General features: G+C 44.2%; 1 protein-coding gene across 5 annotated transcripts in view; it reads right to left on the reverse strand.

The window, feature by feature from the left end:
* Window positions 1-23,157, reverse strand: part of vill (villin-like) — a 158,400-nt gene that overhangs the window by 74,791 nt on the left and 60,452 nt on the right. Inside the window, exon 1 of one of the 5 annotated variants that reach the window (XM_048558261.1) lies at window positions 19,341-19,508. The exons of 3 other annotated variants lie outside the window; for them this stretch is intronic. In XM_048558261.1, the coding sequence (XP_048414218.1) occupies window positions 19,341-19,448 (108 nt within the window). In that variant the 5' untranslated portion in view covers window positions 19,449-19,508. One more of the 5 variants, XM_048558273.2, reaches the window with a different exon arrangement.

Genomic DNA, 23,157 nt, shown 5'->3' on the forward strand with positions numbered 1-23,157 from the left:
GTGTGGACTATTAGGAAAGGGTAAGGAATGGGCTGAAATGCCACTTCCTGCTGTAGACCCCTTCAGGCCTTTGCAGCCTCTGCAGCCCCTCTCCCTCAAACATCTAGTTCTCAGATATGAGACAGGATGATATCAAGCAGGATCCTGTGACTGCAGAAAACACTGCTGCCAATTCGAAACCTCACAACCAGTAGATAGTGCACTTTCCAAAGGGAGAAACTATAGACCAGGAACAGGGAGAAACTATAGACCAGGAACAGGGAGGATCATTTAGTCCTTGAACCTGTTCCCTGCCAGTTAATTTGAACATTTTAAACACCACTTTCAAAGATGGAACTCTACTAACAGATGTGATAGGGTTGTGGGTAAGGGATGGCCACAGATTGCCCTCTCCCTCTCAAGGACCAAGGTCAACTCCAATTTTCTCCAATGCTGGTCATGAATGGGACTGCCCAGCTCAGTGCTGAATTTTGTGAGGTGTACAGAACTGGGATCTTGCTATTTTAATTTGAGGTGGGAGGAGGGGATAGGTGGGAGGAAGAACAGGTTAGGGCGGCAGGGACGAGCTGGGCTGGTTTGGTGATGCTGTGGGGGGAGGGGACGAGCTGGGCTGGTTTTGGTTTGCAGTGGGGGAAGGGGAGATTTTGAAGCTTGTGAAGTCCACATTGATACCATTGGGCTGCAGGGTTCCCAAGCGGAATATGAGTTGCTGTTCCTGCAACCTTCGGGTGGCATCATGCAGGAGGTCCATGATGGACATGTTGTCTAAGGAATGGGAGGGGGAGTTAAAATTGTTCGCGACTGGGAGGTGCAGTTGTTTATTGCGAACCGAGCGGAGTCACAGCAATAAACAACTGCATCTCCCAGTCGCGAACCATTTTAACTCCCCCCACTGCATCACCAAACCAGCCCAGCTCATCCCCGCCTCCCTAACCTGTTCTTCCTCTCACCTATCCCCTCATCCCACCTCAAGCCGCACCTCCATTTCCCACCAACCTCATCCCGCCTCCTTGACCTGTCCATCCTCCCTGGACTGACCTATCCCCTCCCCACCTCCCTACCCATACTCTCCTCTCCACCTATCTTCTTTTCTCTCCAGCTTCGGTCCGCCTCCCCCTCTCTCCCTATTTATTTCAGAACCCTCTCCCCATTCCCCTCTCTGATGAAGGGTCTAGGCCCAAAATGTCAGCTTTTGTGCTCCTGAGATGCTGCTTGCTCTGCTGTGTTCATCCAGCTCCACACTTTGTTATCTTTGATTCTCCAGCATCTGCAGTTCCCATTATCTCTGATCTTTTCAGTAACTTGGTTTTTGTACATTTATTAAAGCACAGTTAATGACTTATATCAACAACTCAGATTGATAAAATGCCTTTAGTAACAACAGTCTATACTTATGTAAGACCATTAATACAGTAAAACATTAGGAGATAACAACGTGTACAGCTGGATGTACACAGCAGGCCAAGCAGCATCTTAGGAGCACAAAAGCTGACATTTCGGGCCTAGACCCTTCATCAGAGAGGAAGGAACTTTGCAGGACCATTATCAAACAAGATTTGATACTGAGTCACACAAGTAGAAATTATGATGAAGGGTCTAGGCCTGAAATGTCAGCTTTTGTGCTCCCAAGATGCAGCTTGGCCTGCTGTGTTCATCCAGCTCTACACTTTGTTATCTAGAAATTATGATGGATGGCCAAAAGTTTTGTCCAAAGAAGTTTTAAGGAACATCCTTAAAGGAGAGAGAGATTACAGGATGGTGATGATGGATTGAGCAGGAATGATTGTTAACTGCATTGTCACAACTGTCAGGTGAGGGGGAGAACAGCCTTTTGGGAATGGGAAAAGGAAAGAATGTCTGGCAAAATCTTATAGAGAGGATCACGCGTCAAGACAGTCAGGGTAACTGATTGAGACATTGATGCAAGTGTGGATAGTTGAAGGTGGACTGCATTTGAGTAGGAATTTATACTGAACTGGATCAGTGTGCAACTCCAGCAGGTCTCTCAAACTCTGCTTGAGTGCCTATTAGGGGGCGCTCAACAGTTACAAGGACTGTCACTGAATTAATCCAGCTATTTGCCTGTGGAAGTGAGTATAGCTAAATCCACACTGATCCTCAACCCTCATCTCTAGATGAGGATAGGCAATGACAAAGAACAAAGAAAATTACAGCACAGGAACAGGCCCTTCGGCCCTCCAAGCCTGCGCCGATCAAGATCCTCTGTCTAACCTGTCATCTATTTTCTAACGGTCTGTGTCCATTTGCTCCCTGCCCATCCATGAACCTTAATGGTATTATGATTAGACAATCAATTCAGAGATGCCTGTAAAAATCTAGGATGTAAATTTGAATCCTGCCATCACACATGGTAGAATTTTAATTCAATAATAATCTAGTCTATTTATGACTGATGTGGCTTTTGTGCTAAAGTGGTAGCCTCTGGGCTAAGGGGCCTGGGTTAAAGTCCTACCTAGCCCAAAGAAGTTTCATAACATCTGTGAATAGATTGATTAGAAAAATATGCAAATTTATTTTCTTGAGGTTAGCATTACCCTTAATGAGCTTTGCTTGTAAACATTCAATTCACCACATGGTGGTGGGAAAAATATTATAAACTCTATTCAGTGATGCCTTCATTTTCTGCCTCAAAAAAACAAAAACACAGATGATGCGGAGAAAACAGTATCAAGCAGATGAAGGGAATCTTGTGGCAGTGCTAGTGTTTCTTCCTCTGAGCTAGGAGGCCTGGATTCAAATCCCATCTGCTCTAGAGGTAATTAAAAAAAGCTGGTGATTTAAAGAAAACAAAATAAACTTAAAAAAAAACAAAAAAATCTAGCGATTTGCCTGTGCATGTGAGCACAGCTAAAACCCTATCCTGATCCTCAACTGTTGTCCATACATGACTGAAGGGGCTCTTACGGTAAAGTAGTAGCATTCCTACCTCTGGACCAGGGGGCCCAAGTTGAAGTCCCATCTGTTCAGACATATGTAAGTGTTCTTGTGACATAGTGGTAGCACTTTTGAGCCAGAAGGCCTGGGTCCAAGGTCTTTTACAGATGAGATGAATCCTCTTAGAAATTCCTACATATATTTTACATGAATTAGCTTCATCAACAGGGACGTAAGAGAAGGGAAGCTGGGGCTGGAACAAAAAAGGAGGGCTGTCCACAGGGACTTAATATCTGCTTTTTGGTAAAATCTTAGAGTCTATTACAAACAATGTAATAGTAGAGCATCTGGAAGTATAAATTTTGATCAAGCAGTGTCAGCATGGTTTTGAGAAGGGGAAATCATGCCTGACAAATTTACTAAAATTCTTGTAGATAAAAGGCGAGCAGTGGATGTAGTATATTAGAATTTTTAGAAGGCAGACTGAAGGCCTGCGACTGCGATGAGGATCAGTGCTGGGTCCACTGCTTTTTGTCATTTATAGACATGTTCTTGATATGATCTTAGGAGGTATGGTTAGTAAGTTTGCAGATGACACCAAAATTGGAGGTGTGGTGGACAGCAAAGAAGGTTACCTCAGAGTACAACAGTTGAATTGGATCAACAGAGGCCAATGGGTTGGTGAGTGGCAGATGGAGGCTAATTTAGATAAATATGAGGTGCTGCATTTTGGAAAGGAAAATCAGGGCAGGACTTAAACACTTAATGGTAAGGTCCTGGGGAGTGTTGCTAAACAGAGAGTTCTTGGAGTCTGGAGTTCAGATTCAGAGTTCCTTGCAACTAGAGTCGCAGGTAGACAGTGAAGACGACATTTGGTATGCAAACCTTTATTAGTCGGTGCATTGAGTATAGGAATTGGGAGGTCATGTTGTGGCTGTACAAGACGTTGGTTAGGCCACTTTTAGAATACCTTGTTCAGTTCTGGCCTCCGTCTCTAAGAAGGACAGAGAACATAGAACATTGAAAAGTACAGCACAGTACAGGCCCTTTGGCCCACGACATTGCGCCGTGGAATAATCCTAAACCAAAAATAAAACAACCTAACCTACATTCCCCTCAATTCACTGCTGTCCATGTGCATGTCCAGCAGTCACTTAAATGCCACTAATGACTCTGCTTCCACGACTACCACTGGTAAACAATTCCATGCGCTCACAACTCTCTGGGTGAAGAACCTCCCTCTGACGTCTCCTTTATAACTTCCTCCTAACACCTTAAAACTATGACCCGTCGTGGCAGTCAATCCTGCCCTGAGGAGAAGTCTCTGGCTATCGACTCTATCCATGCCTCTCATTACCTTGTACACCTCAATCCGGTCACCTCTCTTCCTCCTTCTCTCCAGAGAGAAAATTCCGAGCTCAGTCAACCTCTCCTCGTAAGACAAGCCCTCCAGTCCAGGCAGCATCCTGGTAAACCTCCTTTGCACCCTCTCCAAAGCCTCCACATCTTTCCTATAATAGGGCGACCAGAACTGGACACAATATTCCAAGTGTGGTCTCACCAGGGTTTTGCAGAGCTGCAGCATAACCTAGCGGCTCTTAAACTCGATCCCCCTATTAATGAAAGCCAAAACACCATATGCTTTCTTAACAACCTTATCCACTTGGGTGGCAACTTTGAGGGAGCTATGCACTTGAACACCAAGATCCCGCTGTTCCTCCACACTGCCAGGAATCCTGCCTTTAATCCTATATTCAACATTTAAGTTCAACCTTCCAAAATGCATCACTTGCATTTATCCAGGTTGAATTCCATCTGCCATTTCTCAGCCCAGCTCTGCATACTGTCAATGTCTCGCTGAAGCCTGCAATAGCCCTTGATACTATCAATGGCACCTCCAACCTTTGTGTCATCAGCAAACGTACTAACCCACCCCTCGACCTCCTCATCCAAGTCATTTATAAAAACTACAAAGAGCAGAGGCCCAAGGGACACCACTCAGCAATGACCTTCAGGCAGAATACTTACCATCTACAACCACTCTCTGCCTCCTGTCAGCCAACCAATTCTGAATCCAGACAGCCAAATCACCCTGTATCCCATACCTCCTGACTTTATGAATGAGCCTGCCGTGGGGAACCTTATCAAATGCCTTGCTGAATGCCATGTACACCACATCCACTGCTCGACCCTCATCAACCTGTCTCGTGACCTCCTCAAAGAACTCAATTAGATTTGTGAGGCATGCCCTGCCCCTCACAAAGTCATGCGGACTCCCTTTAATCACGCTATGCTTTTCCAAATAGTCATAAATCCTATCCCTCAGAATTCTTTCCAAAACCTTGCTGACCACAGACGTAAGACTGACTGGTCTGTCATTTCCAGGGATTTCCCTATTCCCTTTCTTGAAAAGAGGAACAACATTTGCCTCCCTCCAATCTTCTGGTATGACTCCCGTGGAGAGTGAGGAAACAAAGATCTTCACCAGCGGCTTAGCAACCTTTCTCGCTTCCCAGAGCAACCTAGGATAAATCAGGTCTGGCCCTGGGGACTTATCAATCTTAATGTTTGTCAAAATTTCCAGCACATCAACTTCCTCAATCTTGATCTGTTCAAGCCTGTTTTCCTGCTCCTCAAAGTTCTCATTCACAACAAGGTCCCTTTCCTTAGTGAAAACCAAAGCAAAAAACTCATTTAGGGCTTCCCCTATCTGCTCAGACTCCACGCACAAGTTCCCTACGCTATCCTGATCGGCCCTACCTTCTCCCTGATCATTCTCTTAGTCCTCACTTATGAATAAAATGCCTTCAGGTTCTCGCTAATCCTTCCTGCCAAGCCTTTTTTGTGCCACCTCCTGGCCCTCCTCAGTCCACTTCTGAGCTCCTTCCGAGCAAGCCTGTAATCCACTGAAGCTGTGCTAGACCCTTGCTTCCTCTACCTTACAATACGCTGCCTTTTTCTTTTTGACAAGAAGCACCTCTGTACCCGTCATCCAAGGCTCCTTAATCTTACCCCTTCTTACCTGTCTCAGAGGAACAAATTTATACATCACTCGTAACAACTGCTCCTTAAACAGCCTCCACATGTCTGCTGTGCCCTTTCTGTGGAACAATTGCTCCCAATCTGTACTTCCCAACTCCTGTCTGATAGCATCATAGTTTCCTTTACCCCAGTTAAGTATCTTCCCCTGGTAACTGCTTCTTTCCCTCTCCATGGCTATGGTAAATGTGAGGCTGTTGTGGTCACTGTCGCCAAAGTGTTCTCCCACCATGAGATCTGACACCTGTCCTGGCTCAGTGCCGAGCACCAAATCCAAAATGGCCTTACCCTCTCGTCGGCCTGTCCACATACTGAGTAAGGAAACCCTCCAGAACATACCTGACAAAAATGGCTCCATCCAAACCATCTGCACTAAGGAGGTTCCAATCTATCTTGGGAAAGCTAAAGTCACCCATAACAACAACCCTGCTACATTTGCACTTTTCAATAATCTGCCGGCCAATGAGTTCTTCGATCTCCCCACTGCTATTTGGGGGTCTGTAGAAAACCCCCAGTGAGGTGACTACTCCCTTGCTGTTCCTAACTTCCACCCATACTGACTCAGTTGACAAACCTTCCTCGGCAACGTCAGCTCATATCACCTCAGTAGACGAGTCCTCAAAGGTTGTTTCAGCCGCCATTATACTGTCCTTGACCAACAAAGCTACACCTCCCCCTCTTTTACCACCTTCCCTGACCTTAATGAAAGATCTAAATCCTGGAACCTGCAACGTCCATTCCTGACCCTGCTCTATCCATGTCTCTGAAATGGCCACAACATCGAAGTCCCAGGTATCTATCCAAGCTGCAAGCTCACCTACCTTATTCCGGATACTCCTGGCATTAAAGTAGACACACTTCAATCCAGCTTGCTGTCTGCCAGCACACTCCTGTGACAATGAGGTCCTGAACATGTCCTCCCTACACTCATTCTCCTGTGTACTAGGACTACACCTCAGTTTCCCATCCCCCTAGAGGTTTAGTAGGCTGATACTGGATGGGGAGGGATTGTCTGATGAGGGCCAATTGAACAGATTAAGCATGTATTTTTTTCAAATTTAGAAGAATGAGAGATGACCTGACTGAAAAATGCAAGATTCTTAGGAGAACTTGACAGGGTATGTGTGAAGAGGTTGTTTCCCATTGTCAAAAGTCTGTACCAGAGGACATAATCTCAGAATAAGAGTTTGCACATTTAAGAGAGAGACGAAGAAATTTTTTTTCTCTTGGAGAGTAGTGAATATGTGAAATTCTTTACCACGAAGGGATGTTGAAGATGAGCTGTTCAGTACATTCAAGGCTGAGACAGACATATTTTTAACGAGGAACAAAAACAGAAGTTGTTGGAAAAACTCAGCAAGTTTGGCAGCATCTGTGAAGCAAAAGACAGAATTAACGTTTCAGGCCTTCCTCAGAACTCAGATTTGTTCAGATTTTTAATCAGTCACTGAAACACGGGTTAAAGGACAAAAGCAGGAGAGTGGAGTTAAGAATTATAAGATCAGCTGAAGGACAGAGCAGACTTGAAAGGCTAAATGACCAATTTTACCCCAATGTCTTATGGGACTGTCCTAAATAGGGATTGTGGATTATTGTATCAGCCGAAAATATAAGAACTAAGAGCAGGAGTAGGCCATTCAACACCTCAAGCTTGATCTGCCATTCAATAGAATCACTGTTGATCTGACTGACCTGCTTCTCCACTTGTATATTTGCCCTTTATTATTCAAAGGTCTGTCTCCTTCTGCTTTAAAAATGCTCATTGACTGTCTCCATCACTCTCTGGGGAATAGTTCCACAGTGAGAGGACCCATGGAGAAAATATTTCTCCGCAACTTCATCTTAAATGTGAGCAAAGAATAAATAACACTACTGCACAGGCACAAGCCATTTGACCCAACAAGACCTCACTGACACATGATGCCTTTCTAAACTAAAAACCTCTATGGGGTCCATATCCTTCTATTCCCTGACTATTCATACATCTGTCAAGGTGCCTCTTAAACATAACTATTGTACTCACTTCCACCACCTCCTGTGGCAGCGCATTCCAGGTACTTGCCACATTCTGTGTTTAAAAGAAAACTGCTTCTCACATCTCCTTTAAACTTACCCCATTTTACCTTAAACCTATGTCCCTAGTAAATAACATTTCTATGACTCTGATAATACATTCTATCCATACCTCTCATAATTTTGTAAACTTCAATCAAGTTGCCCCTTATCTTTAACAAACAAATGAAAACAAACCAAGTTTGTCAAATCTCTCCTCACATCTAATATCCTCCAATCCCTGACAACATTCTGCTGAACTATTTCTTTACCCTTTCTAAACTCTCCACAGTGGTAGGATGGCGACCAGAACTGTACACAATATTCCAAACGTGCCTGAAAGAAAGTTCTATACAGCTACAACATGACTTGCCAATTTTTATACTCTGTGTCCTGCCCAATGAAGGCAAGCATGTCATGTGCCTTCTTGACAACCTTATCCTCTTGCCTGCCATTCGTAAGCAACTGTGAGCCTGTACGCCTAAACCCCTCATTACATTGATGCTACTAAAGTTCTGCCATTTACTATACACTTCCCTCCCATAACTGATCTCCTAAAATGCATCACCTCATTTGTCCGGACTAAACTCCATCTCTGCTTCTCAGCCCAAGTCTCCAGCCTATCTATGTCCTGCTGTATCCTCGGCAACCCTCCTCACTATATGCAGCTCCATCAATATTTTAATCATCCACAAACTTACTCATCAGGCCATGTACATTCTCCTCCAAATCATGTACATATATGATATTACAAACAACAAGGGCCCCAAACACTTGAAAAGTGTGACAGGATCAGTGGTGACAGATCACTGGTAGCGAGTTTTGAGAAGATTTGTAGTTCAGGTTGAGGTTCTGGATGTGAGTTTGCTCGCTGAGCTGGAAGGTTAGTTTTCAGACGTTTTGTCACCATTCTAGGTAACATCATCAGTGAGCCTCCGACGAAGCGCTGGTGTTATGTCCCGCTTTCTATTTATCTGCTTAGGTTTCCTTGGGTTAGTGATGTCATTTCCTGTGTTGGTGATGTCATTTCCTGTTCTTTTTCTCAGAGGATGGTAGATTGGCTCCAAATCAATGTGTTTGTTGATGGAGTTCCGGTTGGAATGCCATGCTTCTAGGAATTCTCATGCATGTCTCTGTTTGGCTTGTCCTAGGATGGATGTGTTGTCCCAATCAAAGTGGTGTCCTTCCTAATCTGTATGTAAGGATACGAGTGACAGTGGGTCATGTCGTTTTGTGGCTAGTTGATGTTCATGTATCCTAGCTTTCTGCCAGTTTGTCCAATGTAGTGTTTGTCACAGTTCTTGCAAGGTATTTTGTAGATGACGTTCGTTTTATTTGTTGTCTGTATAGGGTCTTTTAAGTTCATTAGCTGCTGTTTTAGTGTGTTGATGGGTTTGTGGGCTACCCTGATGCCAAGAGGTCCGAGTAGTCTGGCAGTCATTTTGGGAATGTCTTTGCTGTAGGGGAGAGTGGTTATGGTTTCTGAGCCCGTTTTGTCTGTTTGTTTGGGTTTATTGCTGAGGAATCGGCGGACTGTGTTCATAGGGTACCCATTCTTTTTGAATACGCTGTATAGGTGATTTTCCTCTGCTCTGCGTAGTTCCTTTGTGCTGCAGTGTGTGGTGGATCGTTGGAATAATGTTCTAATGCAGCTTCGTTTGTGGGTGTTGGGATGGTTGCTCCTGTAGTTCAGTATTTGGTCCGTATGTGTTGTTTTCCTGTAGACGCTACAAAATACCTTGCAAGAACTGTGACAAACACTACATTGGACAAACTGGCAGAAAGCTAGCCACCAGGATACAAGAACATCAACTAGCCACAAAACGACATGACCCACTATCACTCATATCCTTACATACAGATAAGGAAGGACACCACTTTGATTGGGACAACACATCCATCCTAGGACAAGCCAAACAGAGACACACACGAGAATTCCTAGAAGCACGGCATTCCAACCGGAACTCCATCAACAAACATATTGATTTGGAGCCAATCTACCATCCTCTGAGAAAAAGAACAGGAAATGACATCACCAACCCAAGGAAACCTAAGCAGATAAATAGAAAGTGGGACATAACACCAGCGCTTCATCGGAGGCTCACTGATGATGTTACCTAGAATGGTGACGAAACGTCTGAAAATTAACCTTCCAGCTCAGCGAGCAAACTCACATCCAGATCCCTGGTCACAGATCTCTAGTCGGAAAAACACTCACTGCTACTCTCTGTTTTCTAAGACCAAGCAACTTCTGTTTCTATTTAACCAGCTCACCATGGATCCCATGTGACTTCAGCTTTTGTATCTGCCTACCATGAGGGACTTTGTCAAAGTCCATATTGACAACATCTACAATCCTGCCCTAATCAAACATCTTTGTCACTTCATCAAAAGCCTCAATCAAGTTGGGGAGACATGACCTTCACCACATAAAGCCATGCTGCCTATCACTAATAAATCTGTAGTCTTTCAAATATGAATAAATCATATCCCTAAGAGTCTTCTTCAATTAATACTGTACCACTGATATGTAAAGAACAACACTGGTTATTCTCCAGTCCTCCGGACCCTCTTCTGTAACTAAAGAGGATATAAATATTTCATATAAGGTCCCAGCAATTTCACCACCTGTCCCCCTCAGCAGTCTGAGATAGATCCCATCAGGTTCTGGGGACTTGTCTATCCTAATGCTTTTCAAAGCACACACCTTTTTCATATTGACATGGCTTAGAATATCAACACAACTCTCGTGAGATTCAGCATGCACCATGTCTTTCTCCTTTGTGAATACTGATGCAAAGTATTTATTAAGGACATCTTCTCATTTCTTCCAGCTCCATGTACAAATTCTCTCCTTTGACATTGAGTGGACATACCCTTTCCCTAGCTACCCTTTTGCTCCTTATATATGTACAAAATGCCTTGGGATTTTCCTTAATCCTGTTTGCCAATGACATTTCATGGTTCCTTTTAGTTGTTCTAATTCTTTGGTGGAGTTCTTTCTTATTACATTTGTGTTCTTTGAGGGCTTTACCTGTCTTCAGGTTCCGAAGCCTTACAGGTGATCCCTTATTTTTCAACTAGTCCTACATAGTTCTAGATTCCCCCATAACAGGAAACATCCTTTCAGCATCCAACCTGTCAAATCCCCTCAGGATCTTAATGTCTCAATAAAGATCGAAAGATAGGATAAATATCACTGATCATTCAGTGTTCCTGAGTCAAAATCCCAGAATTGCTCCCAAATGGCATTGCAGGTTTACATGGACTACTTTGGTTCAAGAAAGCAGCTCATCATTCCTTATCAAGTGCAACAAGGGACAGGCAATAGATGCTGACTCAGCCAGTGACACTCAGTTTTACAGAGATCTAAGCACAGAAGAAAGTCTGCCATCGCATCCATACCAGTCAAATACAACCATCTCACTATTCTAATCCCATTTTTCAGTGCTTGGCCTATAGCCTTGAGGCATTGCAAGTGCATATCTAAACACCTCTTAAATATTATGGTTTATGCCTCTACCACCCTTCAGGCATTGAATTCCAGATTCCAACAACTCTCTAGGTTAAAATGGTTTTCCTCACACGTCCTCTGAACACTCTGCCCACTTACCTTAAATCTATGCTGGTCACTGATCCCTCCAAAGGGAAAAGTCTCTTCCTGTCTACCCTATTTATTCTCCTTTTAATTTTAAGTGTCTCAATCATGTCCCCTCTTAATCTCCTCTGTTCCAAGGAAAACCTAAGTTTGTCCAATCTGCCTTCATAACTGAAACTCTCAAGTCCAGGCAACATCCTGAGAAATCACCTTTACATCCCACCTACAATGTGGAATACACAATACTCTAGCTGTTCCCTAACCAATGTTTCACACAGTTCCAGGAAAACCTCTCTGCTCTTAAACTCTATATCTTGGCTGATGTAAGCCATATGGCACAATGGTATTGTTCCTACGTGTGGGCCAGGATGGCCCAGGCTCAAGTCATCCTACTCCAGAGGTATGTAACAACATTACAGAACAGGCTGAATAGGAAAATACCTACCATGTGCTTTTATAACCATTTTATGCTTTTGCCCTGATACCTTAAAGGCATACCGAGGTATGTCTGATCCTCGGTGCTTCCCAGGTCCTACCATTCCACTTGTCTTGTTTGTCAGATCCCATGTGTGAATGAAAAAAAGTCTCATTCTACTGAATTCAAATGGGTACCGACATACCTTTTATTCTTACACAAACATCCTTCATCCCAGAAATGTTTAGTGAGCCTCCTTTGCAAATCTCCAATCCCATTTCACTTCACCTCACAAAGTTACCCCAACCTCTACATTACCACAGGGTAACTGGTCAAAATGGATCCAAAATTGCCTTAGTCATAGGAGACAGAAGGTGGTATTAGAAGACCATTTGTGTGGCTAGAGCCCAGAGTGCAGTACCACAGGAATTAGAACTGGGTCCTTTATTGTTTGTGATATTCACAAATGATGTAGATAAGAATGTAGGAGGGTTTGTGGATAATACAAAGATTGGCTGGGTGATTGACAGTGAGGAGGAAGGTTATTGGAGGATATAAATTAATTGTCCGATGGGCAGATCAGTGGCAGATAGAATTTAACCCTGATAAATACTGGATGATGCATTTTTAAAGAAGGAACAAGACAAAGAATGGCAACTTACTAATAAGCTCAGAGGAACAGAGAAGAAGGCATATGGGACACTTGTTTTTATCAGTCAATAGCATAAATTGTAAGATCAGGGAGGTCACGTTGGAGCTGCACAGAACTTTGGTTAGGCTTCCGTGACAGAAATGCGTACAGATCTGGTTATCACGATAGGAAGGATATAACTGTACTGGAGTGCAAAGGAGATTCGTGAGGATGTTGCCTGGGATGGAGCATTTCAGCAATGCAGAGTTGCTGGATAAGCTCAGGTTGTTTTCTTTGGAGCAGGGAAGTTCGACAGGGTACCCGAAACAGATGTATCAGATTATGGGTGAATAGAAAGCAACTGTTATTTATCCTTCAACTAAAAGGAATAAAGAGGTATGATTTTAAAAGGGAAAGGCAAGAGGTTTAGAGGGGATTTGAGGAAAACCTTTTTCATCCAGAGAATGGTGGGGGTTTGGAATCCAGGAAGGTAGTTGAGGCAGAAAACCCCATAACCTTATGAGCAAATTTGCACTAGCAATTAAATAACATTCAAGATTAAGGGCCTAGTGCAGGAAAATAGTATATTTTTGGCAGTACAGACTTGAAGGGCTGAGCAGCTACCTCTGTACAGTATGACTGTATGAATAGATGATTACCACAGAAGTTATTGCAGACCCCTTTAAATGTTTGCATGTTGGATCTCAGGCCAGCTACTCTCTAAACAATACTGACCCCCTGCAGGCCTCACAGCTGTAATGCTGTCGACACATATTACAATAGCCTCTCCCATTACAAAGCAGCCAAACTGGTGGTTTACATGCTGGGTTTTATCAACTTGTTCAGTGCAGCTGAACAACTCACCATAGGATGCCGTGCAGCACAGAAGGAAGCCATTCAGGTTGTAACCACCTTGTTCTCTCCCTTTAACTGCAAATTTCTCTATTTAAATCTGTATATTAATTCCCTTTCACTAAAGTATTATTGAATCTACTTCCTGTCCTTTCAGCTATACATTCCAAATCATTATAAATCAATGAATTCAATACCTTATTAAAATTAATTACCAGTTAACTGGTATCTTATTAAAAAAATAAACTTAGAACAGATTATGTGCTCATTAGAGAGAACAAGGTGTAAAACTGGATGAACACAGCATCAGAGGAGCAGGAAGGCTGACATTTCAGGCCTAGATCCTACCGGTTTGTGGGAGCTTGCTGTGTTCCCACTCACATGGAGGTAAGGTGAAATGAACTAAGATAAGGATGTATGTGTGATGAGTCCCTTTAATTTCCCCCTAAACCTTTTCTGGTCTAAGGAAAACAATCCCTGTTCTCCAGTCTCTCATGTACCTAAACTCCTTCATTCCTGGTACTATTTTGGTAAATATCAGCTGTCTGGATCTATACATTTCAGAGTTCAGAGGAACACAGTACAGTGGCTCAGTGGGTAGCACTACTGCCTCACAGCGCCAGGGACCCAGGTTTGATTCCAGCATTGGGCAACAGTCTGCATGGAGTTTGCACTTTCTCCTTGTGTCTGCATGGGTTTCCTCCGGGTGCTCTGGTTTCCACTCTCAGTCCAAAGATATGCAGGTTAGGTGGATTGGCTAGGCTAAATTGCCCATGGTGTCTAGGGTGGGAAATGCAGGGACAGGGAAGTGGTTGGGTCTGAGTGGAATGTCCTTTGGAAAGTCGGTGGGGACTCGATGGGCTTTATGGCCTGCTTCCACACTGTGGCGATTGGATTGAATTTTGTAAAAAAAAGGGTTGTTTTTAACAAATGCCTCCCGTCTTCAAAGGGAGTTCTCTTATTTTTAAGTTGTGTGCCCTAGTTTTAGACTTGGTATCCAGTATATCAAGGTGCCTCAGGATCTCACATGTTATAGGAAGAACACCTCTCATTCGACTAAATGCCAGTGGATACAGGCTCAAACTGTTCAGTGTTCTTCACAAGACAAGCACTTTATCCCAGGAATTAACTAAGTGACTTTCTCTGAGCTGCTTCTAATGTAATTCTAATTACATCAATTTTTTTAAATAAGGAGACAAAAACTATACACAGTTTTCCTGATGTGGTCTTACAGCTGCAGTAAAACTTCTCCACCTTTCCATTTGCCTTGAAATAAACACCAACATTCTATGTCATTCCAATCATTTGCTGTACCTGCATACTAAAGTTACATGATTCAGCTAGAGAACACATATCTATGGCTGCACAAATCACAGAACCTACAGTGTGAAAACAGGCCCTTCAGCCCAATAAGTCCACAATGACCCTCAGAACATCCCACCCAGACCCATCCCCCTATAAACCACCTAATCTACACACTCCCTAACACACTGGGCAATTTTCCATGGCCAATCCAACTAGCCTGCACATCTTTGGACTGCAGGAGGAAACCGGAGCACCTGGAAGAAACCCACGCAGACAAGGGGAGGATGTGCAAACTCCACATAGACGGTTGCCCGAGGGTGGAATCGAACACGGGTCCCTGGCAGTGACAGGCAGCAGTGCTAACCACGGAACCACCGTGCCACCCACGAAATGTCAGGATGTTTCCTTAACTGCTGATAATTTCAATCAAATCTGGATTTCTTTTGCCATAGAGGCACTGGAAGTGGGCTCCTGCAGATAGTTGACACTTTCCAAATCATTGGCAGGTGGATCACCACCAAGAAGGGAACCCAGGAGGTGGAGTCACTCTCATGCCATCATTGGCCACCTGGACCCATCCTCTCCTCCCTTCTGCAAACCCTTCACCACCATATGCCAACAGAATAACCCCTCACCCCAACAACAACCATTCCTGCCAACATCCTTGCCTTTACATGTAGGACAAGCTCTAAATTCCGGATATCAACCATTGTGTGGTACTGAGGGATTGCTACATTGTTACAAGCTCATTCAGATGAGATGTCAATGTAGAAGGACAAGAACAGCAGACACATGGGAATACCACAATCTGCAGGTTACCCTCCAAGCCACTCACCATTCTGACATGGAAACAAACAAGAAACAAAGAAACCTACAGCACAGGAACAGGCCCTTCGGCCCTCCAAGCCTGCGCCGATCAAGATCCTGTGTCTAACCTGTCATCTATTTTCTAACGGACTGTGTCCATTTGCTCCCTGCCCATCCATGTACCTGTCCAAATATATCTTAAAAGACGCTAACGTGTCTGTGTCTACCACCTCCGCTGGCAACGCGTTCCAGGTGCCCACCACCCTCTGTGTAAAGAACTTTCCACGTATATCTCCCTTAAACTTTCCTCCTCTCACTTTGAACTCATGACCCCTAGTAATTGAGTCCCCGACTCTGGGGGGGAGGGGGAATGCTTTTTGCTATCCACCCTGTCTATACCCCTCATGATTTTGTAGACCTCAATCAGGTCCCCCCTCAATCTCCGTCTTTCTAATGAAAATAATCCTAATCTACTCAACCTTTCTTCATAGCTAGCACCCTCCATACCAGCCAACATCCTGGTGAACCTCCTCTGCACCCTCTCCAAAGCATTCACATCCTTTTGGTAATGTGGCGACCAGAACTGTACACAGTACTCCAAGTGTGGCCGAACCAAAGTCCTATACAACTGCAACATGACCTGCCAACTCTTGTACTCAATACCCTGCCCAATGAAGGAAAGCATGCCATATGCCTTCCTGACCACCCTATTGACCTGCGTTGTCACCTTCAGGGAACAATGGACCTGAACACCCAGATCTCTCTGTTCATCAATTTTCCCTAGGACTTTTCCATTTACTGTATAGTTCGCCCTTGAATTTGATCTTCCAAAATGCATCGCCTCACCTTTGCCCGGATTGAACTCCATCTGCCATTTATCTGCCCAACTCTCCAGTCTATCTATATTCTGCTGTAATCTCTGACAGTTCCCTTCACTATCAGCTACTCCACCAATCTTAGTGTCATCAGCAAACTTGCTGATCAGACCACCTACACCTTCCTCCAGATCATTTACATATATCACAAACGACAGTGGTCCCAGCACAGATCCCTGTGGAACACCACTGGTCACAGGTCTCCAATTTGAGAAACTCCCTTCTACTACTACCCTCTGCCTCCTGTTGCCCAGCCAGTTTTTTATCCATCTAGCTAGCACACCCTGGACCCCATGTGACTTCACTTTCTCCATCAGCCTGCCATGGGGAACCTTATCAAACGCCTTACTGAAGTCCATGTATATGACATCCACGGCCTTTCCCTCATCAATCAACTTTGTCACGTCCTCAAAGAATTCTATTAAGTTGCTAATACATGACCTTCCCTGCACAAAACCATGTTGCCTATCACTGATAAGCCCATTTTCTTCCAAATGGGAATAGATCCCATCCGTCAGTATCTTCTCCAGTAGCTTCCCTGCCACTGACGTCAGGCTCACCGTTCGATAATTACCTGGATTATCCTTGCTGCCCTTTTTAAACAAGGGGACAACATTGGCAAGTCTCCAGTCCTCTGGGACCTCACCCGTGTCTAAGGACACTGCAAAGATATCTGTTAGGGCCCCGGATATTTCCTCTCTCGCTTCCCTCAGTAACCTGGGATAGATCCTATCCGGACCTGGGGACTTGTCCACCTTAATGTCTTTTAGGACACCTAACACTTCCTTCTTCCTTATGTCAACTTGACCTAGACTAAGCAAAAATCTATCCCTAACCTCAACATCCATCATGTCCCTCTCCTTGGTGAATACCGATGCAAAGTGCTCGTTAAGAATGTCACACATTTTCTCTGACTCAGCGCATAACTTCCCTTCTTTGTCCTTAAATGGGCCAATCTTTTCTCTAGTTACCCTCCTGCTCTTTATGTATGAATAAAAGAAACATACCACCATTGTCACTGGGTCAAAGTCCTGGAATTTCCCCCTTCACAGCACTGTGGATCTACCCACAGAATACAGACTGCAGTAGCTCAGGACAGCAGCTCACCACCACCACCATCTCAAGGGCAACTGGGTACACGCAATAAATATTGGCCAATAGTGAATAAAACCAATGCTGCTTCTGCCATCTCTGGTGAATGTAAAAAATCTCAAAGCTCTATTTCAAAATTGGGCATGCGATGGAGCTCTTCTTGTTGCCCGGGCCAACAGTTATCCCTAAACCAACATCACAGAAACAGGCAATAGTAAGAACTGCAGATGCTGGAGAATCTGAGGTAACAACGTGTAGAGCTGAATGAACACAGCAGGCTAAGCAGCGTCAGAGGAGCAGGAAGGCTGACATTTCGGGCCGAGACCCTTCTTCAGAAATGGAAATAATTTCTGAAGGGTCTAGGCTCAAAATGCCAGCCTTCTTGCTCCTCTGATGCTGCTTGGCCTGCTGTGTTCATCCAGCTCTACACCTTGTTATCACAGAAGCAGATTATGTAGCCATTATCACATTGCTGTTGTGTGGGAGTTTGCTGCATGTAAACTGGCAACCATGTTCCCTACATTACTACAGTGACCACACTGCAAAACTACTTAATTGGCTGTAAAGCACATCGGGAAATGCTGAGGTGGTGAAAGGTGCTACAGAAATACAAGACTTTTCTTGCACCTCCCCACCCCATAATCTTTGGTACAGTATTTTGGGACTGAGGCACAAATTCAAAAACCCACCTAAGGAAAACCATAAGGGTCAAGGCCACCTCCATCTAGGTTACATTCTGCTCTAAAGCTTCCCACCCCTTGTAGCTGCAGAAGACCAGTAAGACTTGTGAATGACACATACTGACCTTTAACACTTCAAAACAGAGCTCAAACATGCTCATTTCCCAACCAGTCAGACCTTTACTATTTTTAAAAATCAAATGTCTTTTTCCCCTCTGGGTTGGTGCATTGTCCAAGGAAAACGAAGGCACCAGACTGTATGGCCCGTCCCATGTCAAAGAATAGGTGCACCGAAAGGAAGTTATTCAGCCCCTCAAAAGTCTGCTCTCCCTCATAGTTTAGAACTACAGAATCGCTAGCTGATCAGATCTACACCACCATCGCAATTTCAACCTCCAGCCTTCCAGACATCCTGACCCCAGACTGTGACGAGTCCCAAAGTCACAAGCGATTCCACAACTGATTCTGAGGGAAAAAGGGGTTAACTCTCTCCCCCCACCGTGTGTGTGTGGGGAGAACATAACATGCCAACCAGGTTTGACTCTCACAGCGCGAATTTGCAATGGATTAATATCGTGTAACTCTTGACAGACTTCCCACCTTCTTGGCTCTTCGCCAAGCCCATCACCAACAGCACCATCACTTGCAACCCCCCCAACAGAGAGAGCTGTATCTTTGCCTCTCGCCCGCCAGTAATTAAATCAAAAGGTTCCAGTTTCTTCTTGCCCCACCCCTTCTCCTGCCAGCTGGAGCAGAGTCAGCTCCGTCTGCCACAAACTCGATTTCTTTCCCTTCGCTCCTGCGACCCATCTTGCCATCGTCGCCAGACCCTCACCAACTGCCACCGGCGAGCCACCCCACCCTCACCAACTGCGCACGCGCACGGCACGGAATCCAGAATGTTCCGTACCCCCTCCGCCCTAAAGCTGAAAGTGGCCGTCGTGGAAACTTCGAAGTTTTGAGGGCTGCTTCCCTACCTCCAGAGAGGGGTGAGTTTCCAACGGCTCACGGTGAGGTGACCGTTTTCCAGAAGTTTCTAAAGGGAGCGACCGCGCGATCTGACGGTTTCCAGGTTTTTACCTGCCCTCGTACAGCTCACCTGAGCAACGCTCTGACTGACTGCCTCTGTGCTTCTCAGTTTCTCTCTCCGCACACACACGAACACTCCAGCCTTGACCACGCCTGCAGAACCTGCTCCTTCAGTCATCAAACTGGGAGGCAGCAACCAGCCAGAGGATTTAAAAAAAACAGCAAAACCCTCTGATGAGTCAGGAATTCTAACATTTTCATTCACTTCCCCCTCTGTTGGCAGAGAGCTCCATTCGGATTCGGATCCTTTCAACGAGAAAATGCTGGGAGTAGGAGGAGTCCTTTCTGCCCCTTGATAACATCCTTACCAGGAGGCCATTCGAATCCTCCAGCCAGCTTTACCATTCAGTAAAATCATGGTTGATCCGATTGTAGTGTTAAGTCTGCATCCCCATCTAATCCACAATGTTTCACGCCTGTGCTTAACAAAAATCAATTGATCTCTGCCTTGAAAACATTGAAGGACTCTGCTTCGAACATCTTTTCGGGAAGAGAGTTCCAAAGATTCAGTACCCTCTCAGAAAAAAATACACGTTAGAAATGGGTGATCCCTGATGGCTCCTAGTTCGAAGAAACTTGCCTGCCATTTCTACCTTGTTCAGACCCTTCTGTTCTGAAACATTAATTCTGATTATTTTCTTCACAGGTGCTGCCAGACCGGCTGAGCTCTTCCAGCAGCTTCAATTTCAGTCCCTTGGGATCTTGTTTCAATCAAGTCACCTCTTACTCTTCTAATCTTTGTATAGTCTGTCCAACTTTTATTCATAATAAAACCTATTCTACCAACTTGCCCATTCCAATAGCAGTCCCCTGTAAACCAACTTCGAACTGCCTTTGATATGTTTACACATTTCTTAAAGTCACCAATGTTATACATAGTCCTCCAGATGTGCTCACTAGTGCTCTAAATAACTGAAGCACACCCTCCCTACTTTTGCATTCAATTGCCCTTGTACTAAATAGTATTATCCTATTTACTTTCCTAATTACTTCCTGTACCTCATACCAATATTTGTGATTCATACACAAGAACATTCAGATCCCTCTGCATCTCAGAATTTTGCAATCTCTCACCATTTAGACAATGACTTTCTTATTCTTGCCAAAATGGATAATTTGGCTTTTTTTCATATTTTACTCCATGTGCCATATATTTGTTCATTCACGTAACCTATTTATCTATCTTTTAGGCTCCTTGTGTCCCCTTTGTAATTTAATGTTCTGCCTATTTTTCTGAATAAATTTGGCAACTGTATGTTCTATTCCTTTACCGAAGTCATTTATGTAAGTTGTGAACTGTGTCCTCAACACTTATGAGTGATGTGATTTAGGTCCACTTTCCTGTCTGCAAACCACCCCACCCTTACGGATTAAAGACATCCTTGTCAATCAAATCCCCACATACTCCTTCACAGAGGATTATGGAGTTGCTCTTCTTAAAAAGACTGTGGAAGCAGAGTCCTTGAATATTTTTTAGGGAAATGTAAATCTTTAAGAGTGGATTTGTAATGTTATTGGTATAGGTGGGAATGTGGAGTAATCGGATCCTCCTTGATCTTAGTGAATGGCAGGTTCGTATGTCCCCAGTCTGTGCAACCTCCTCCAAACCCCTCCAGCTACATTAACTGACTTCATTCCAGCTCTGAGATGACAAAGGGTGAAGCTGGATGAACACTGCCGGCCAAGCAGCATCTCAGGAGCACAAAAGCTGACGTTTCGGGCCTAGATCTTTCCTCTGATGAAGGGTCTAGGCCCGAAACGTCAGCTTTTGTGCTCCTGAGATGCTGCTTGACCTGCTGTGTTCATCCAGCTTCACACTTTGTTATCTTGGATTCTCCAGCATCTGCAGTTCGCATTATCTCTGACCTCATTCCAGCTCTGAATTTGTTCTCACCGATATTCCAAATCCCATATCCCCTCGCACCTCCCCTTCACCCAACTATTTGCAGTCATTCTTGAGATATGTAGAAACTACTACCTTCACCAACTCCCCACCCCACCCACTCAAACAATTAGAGTCATAGAGCCCTACAGCAAGGAGACAGGCCTTTTGGCCCAAACTGGTCCATGCCAACCAGAATGTCCATTCACGCTAGCCCCATTTCCCTGCAGTTGGCCTATATCCTTCTAAACCTTTCTTATCCATGTATTCGTCAAATGCCTTTTACATGTTAATGTACCTGCCTCAACCACTTCTGCTGGCAGCTCATTTCGTGTGCACACCATCCTCTGTTAAAAAGAAAAGTTGTCCCTCAAGTTCCCATGTATTCTTTCCCTTCTAACCTTAAATTGAGACATTTCTGAAGAAGGGTCTAGGCCCGAAACATCAGACTTCCTGCACCTCTGATGCTGCTTGGCCTGCTGTGTTCATCCAGCTCTACACCTTGTTATCTCTAATGTTCTGAGAACAGTCTTTGAATTCCACCGTTGCAGATGGTGAAATTTAAATTCAATAAAAATCTGGAATCAAAAGCTAATAGCTACCATAGAACCATTGTTGACAGTTGTGAAAACTCGTCTGGCTCTCTAATGTCCTCCAGAGAAGGAAATCTTCTGTCCTTATTCGGCCTGTTTGCATAAAACTCCAGACACGCAGCAACGTGGATGACCCTTAATTGCATTCAGAAATAGTCTAGACAGCCAATCAGTTCAAGGGCAAGTAGTGATGGGCAGCAAATGCAGGCCTTGCCAAAGACACCCAAATCCTATATAAGAAAATAGTGATGACACACACTGGGACAAAGTTACTCTGGAAGTCATCAACAATGACTCTGGACATCATGAAGTCCTATGGCATCAGGTCAAATATGGCAAACCTGCTGATTACCACGTACCCCCGTCACCCACCCCCCCCAAAAAACAGCAGATGAATTAGTATTTTTCCATGTTGAACACCACTCAGAAGAAGCTGAGGGTAGCAAGGGTACAGAATTTAGTTTAGTTTGGAATACTTCAGTATTTATCACAAACAGCATTGTCGCCAACTCCTGATTAAGCTGGTCAAGCCCTAAAAGACAGTGCTGCTACACCTAGTCTGCAGCAAGTGGTGAGGGAATCGACAAGATTTGCCTGCCATAGATGCATTTGTCTATGACCTGTTGATATATGGTCAGTCCTTTTGGAAGTGAAGTCCCATCTTCACATCGAGTATGCCCGCTAGTGTGTTTTGTGGCACTTCCAGCCTGCTGAATGGACAGATGCCAAAAACATAACAGTTCAAGACTGGGAATTCATGAAGCTGTAGTATTTCAATGGTGGTATTTCTGAAGCCATGATGATTTATTTTTAAAGAGTTTTCGAGGCCTAGCTTTAGAATTCATTGGTTTTATGTACATTAGTAGGTCTGGAGAGGTTTTTGAGCTTAAGAGAAACACCCATAGCTTATAGAGAAAGTCTTTTTTACTTTGAATTTTGAGCAATTCAGTGAAGTCCTATAGAGCAGTGTTCCTGTGAAGGAATCTTTTTTCCTTAATTCATTATCAGGATGAGGGTCTCACTGGCTAGGTAGCATTTATCGCCCATCCCTAATTGCCCAGAGGACAGTTCAGAGTCAACCACATTGCTGTGGGTCTGGAATCTCATGTAGGCCAGACCAGGTAGGAATAGCAGTTTCCTTCCCGAAAGGGCCTTAGTGAACCAGATGGGTTTTTCTGTCAATTGGCAATGGATTCATGGTCGTCATTAGATTCTTAATTCCAGATATTCTATTGAATTCAAATTCCACCATCTGCATTATCTGGGTCTCTGGATTAACAGTCCAGTGATAAATCCACTAGGCCTTCACTTCCCCATGTAGTGAAACTGTATAGAGTAAAGGGATGGTGTTA

This window comes from Stegostoma tigrinum, chromosome 2, assembly GCF_030684315.1.
Source record: "Stegostoma tigrinum isolate sSteTig4 chromosome 2, sSteTig4.hap1, whole genome shotgun sequence".
NCBI lineage: Eukaryota > Metazoa > Chordata > Chondrichthyes > Orectolobiformes > Stegostomatidae > Stegostoma > Stegostoma tigrinum.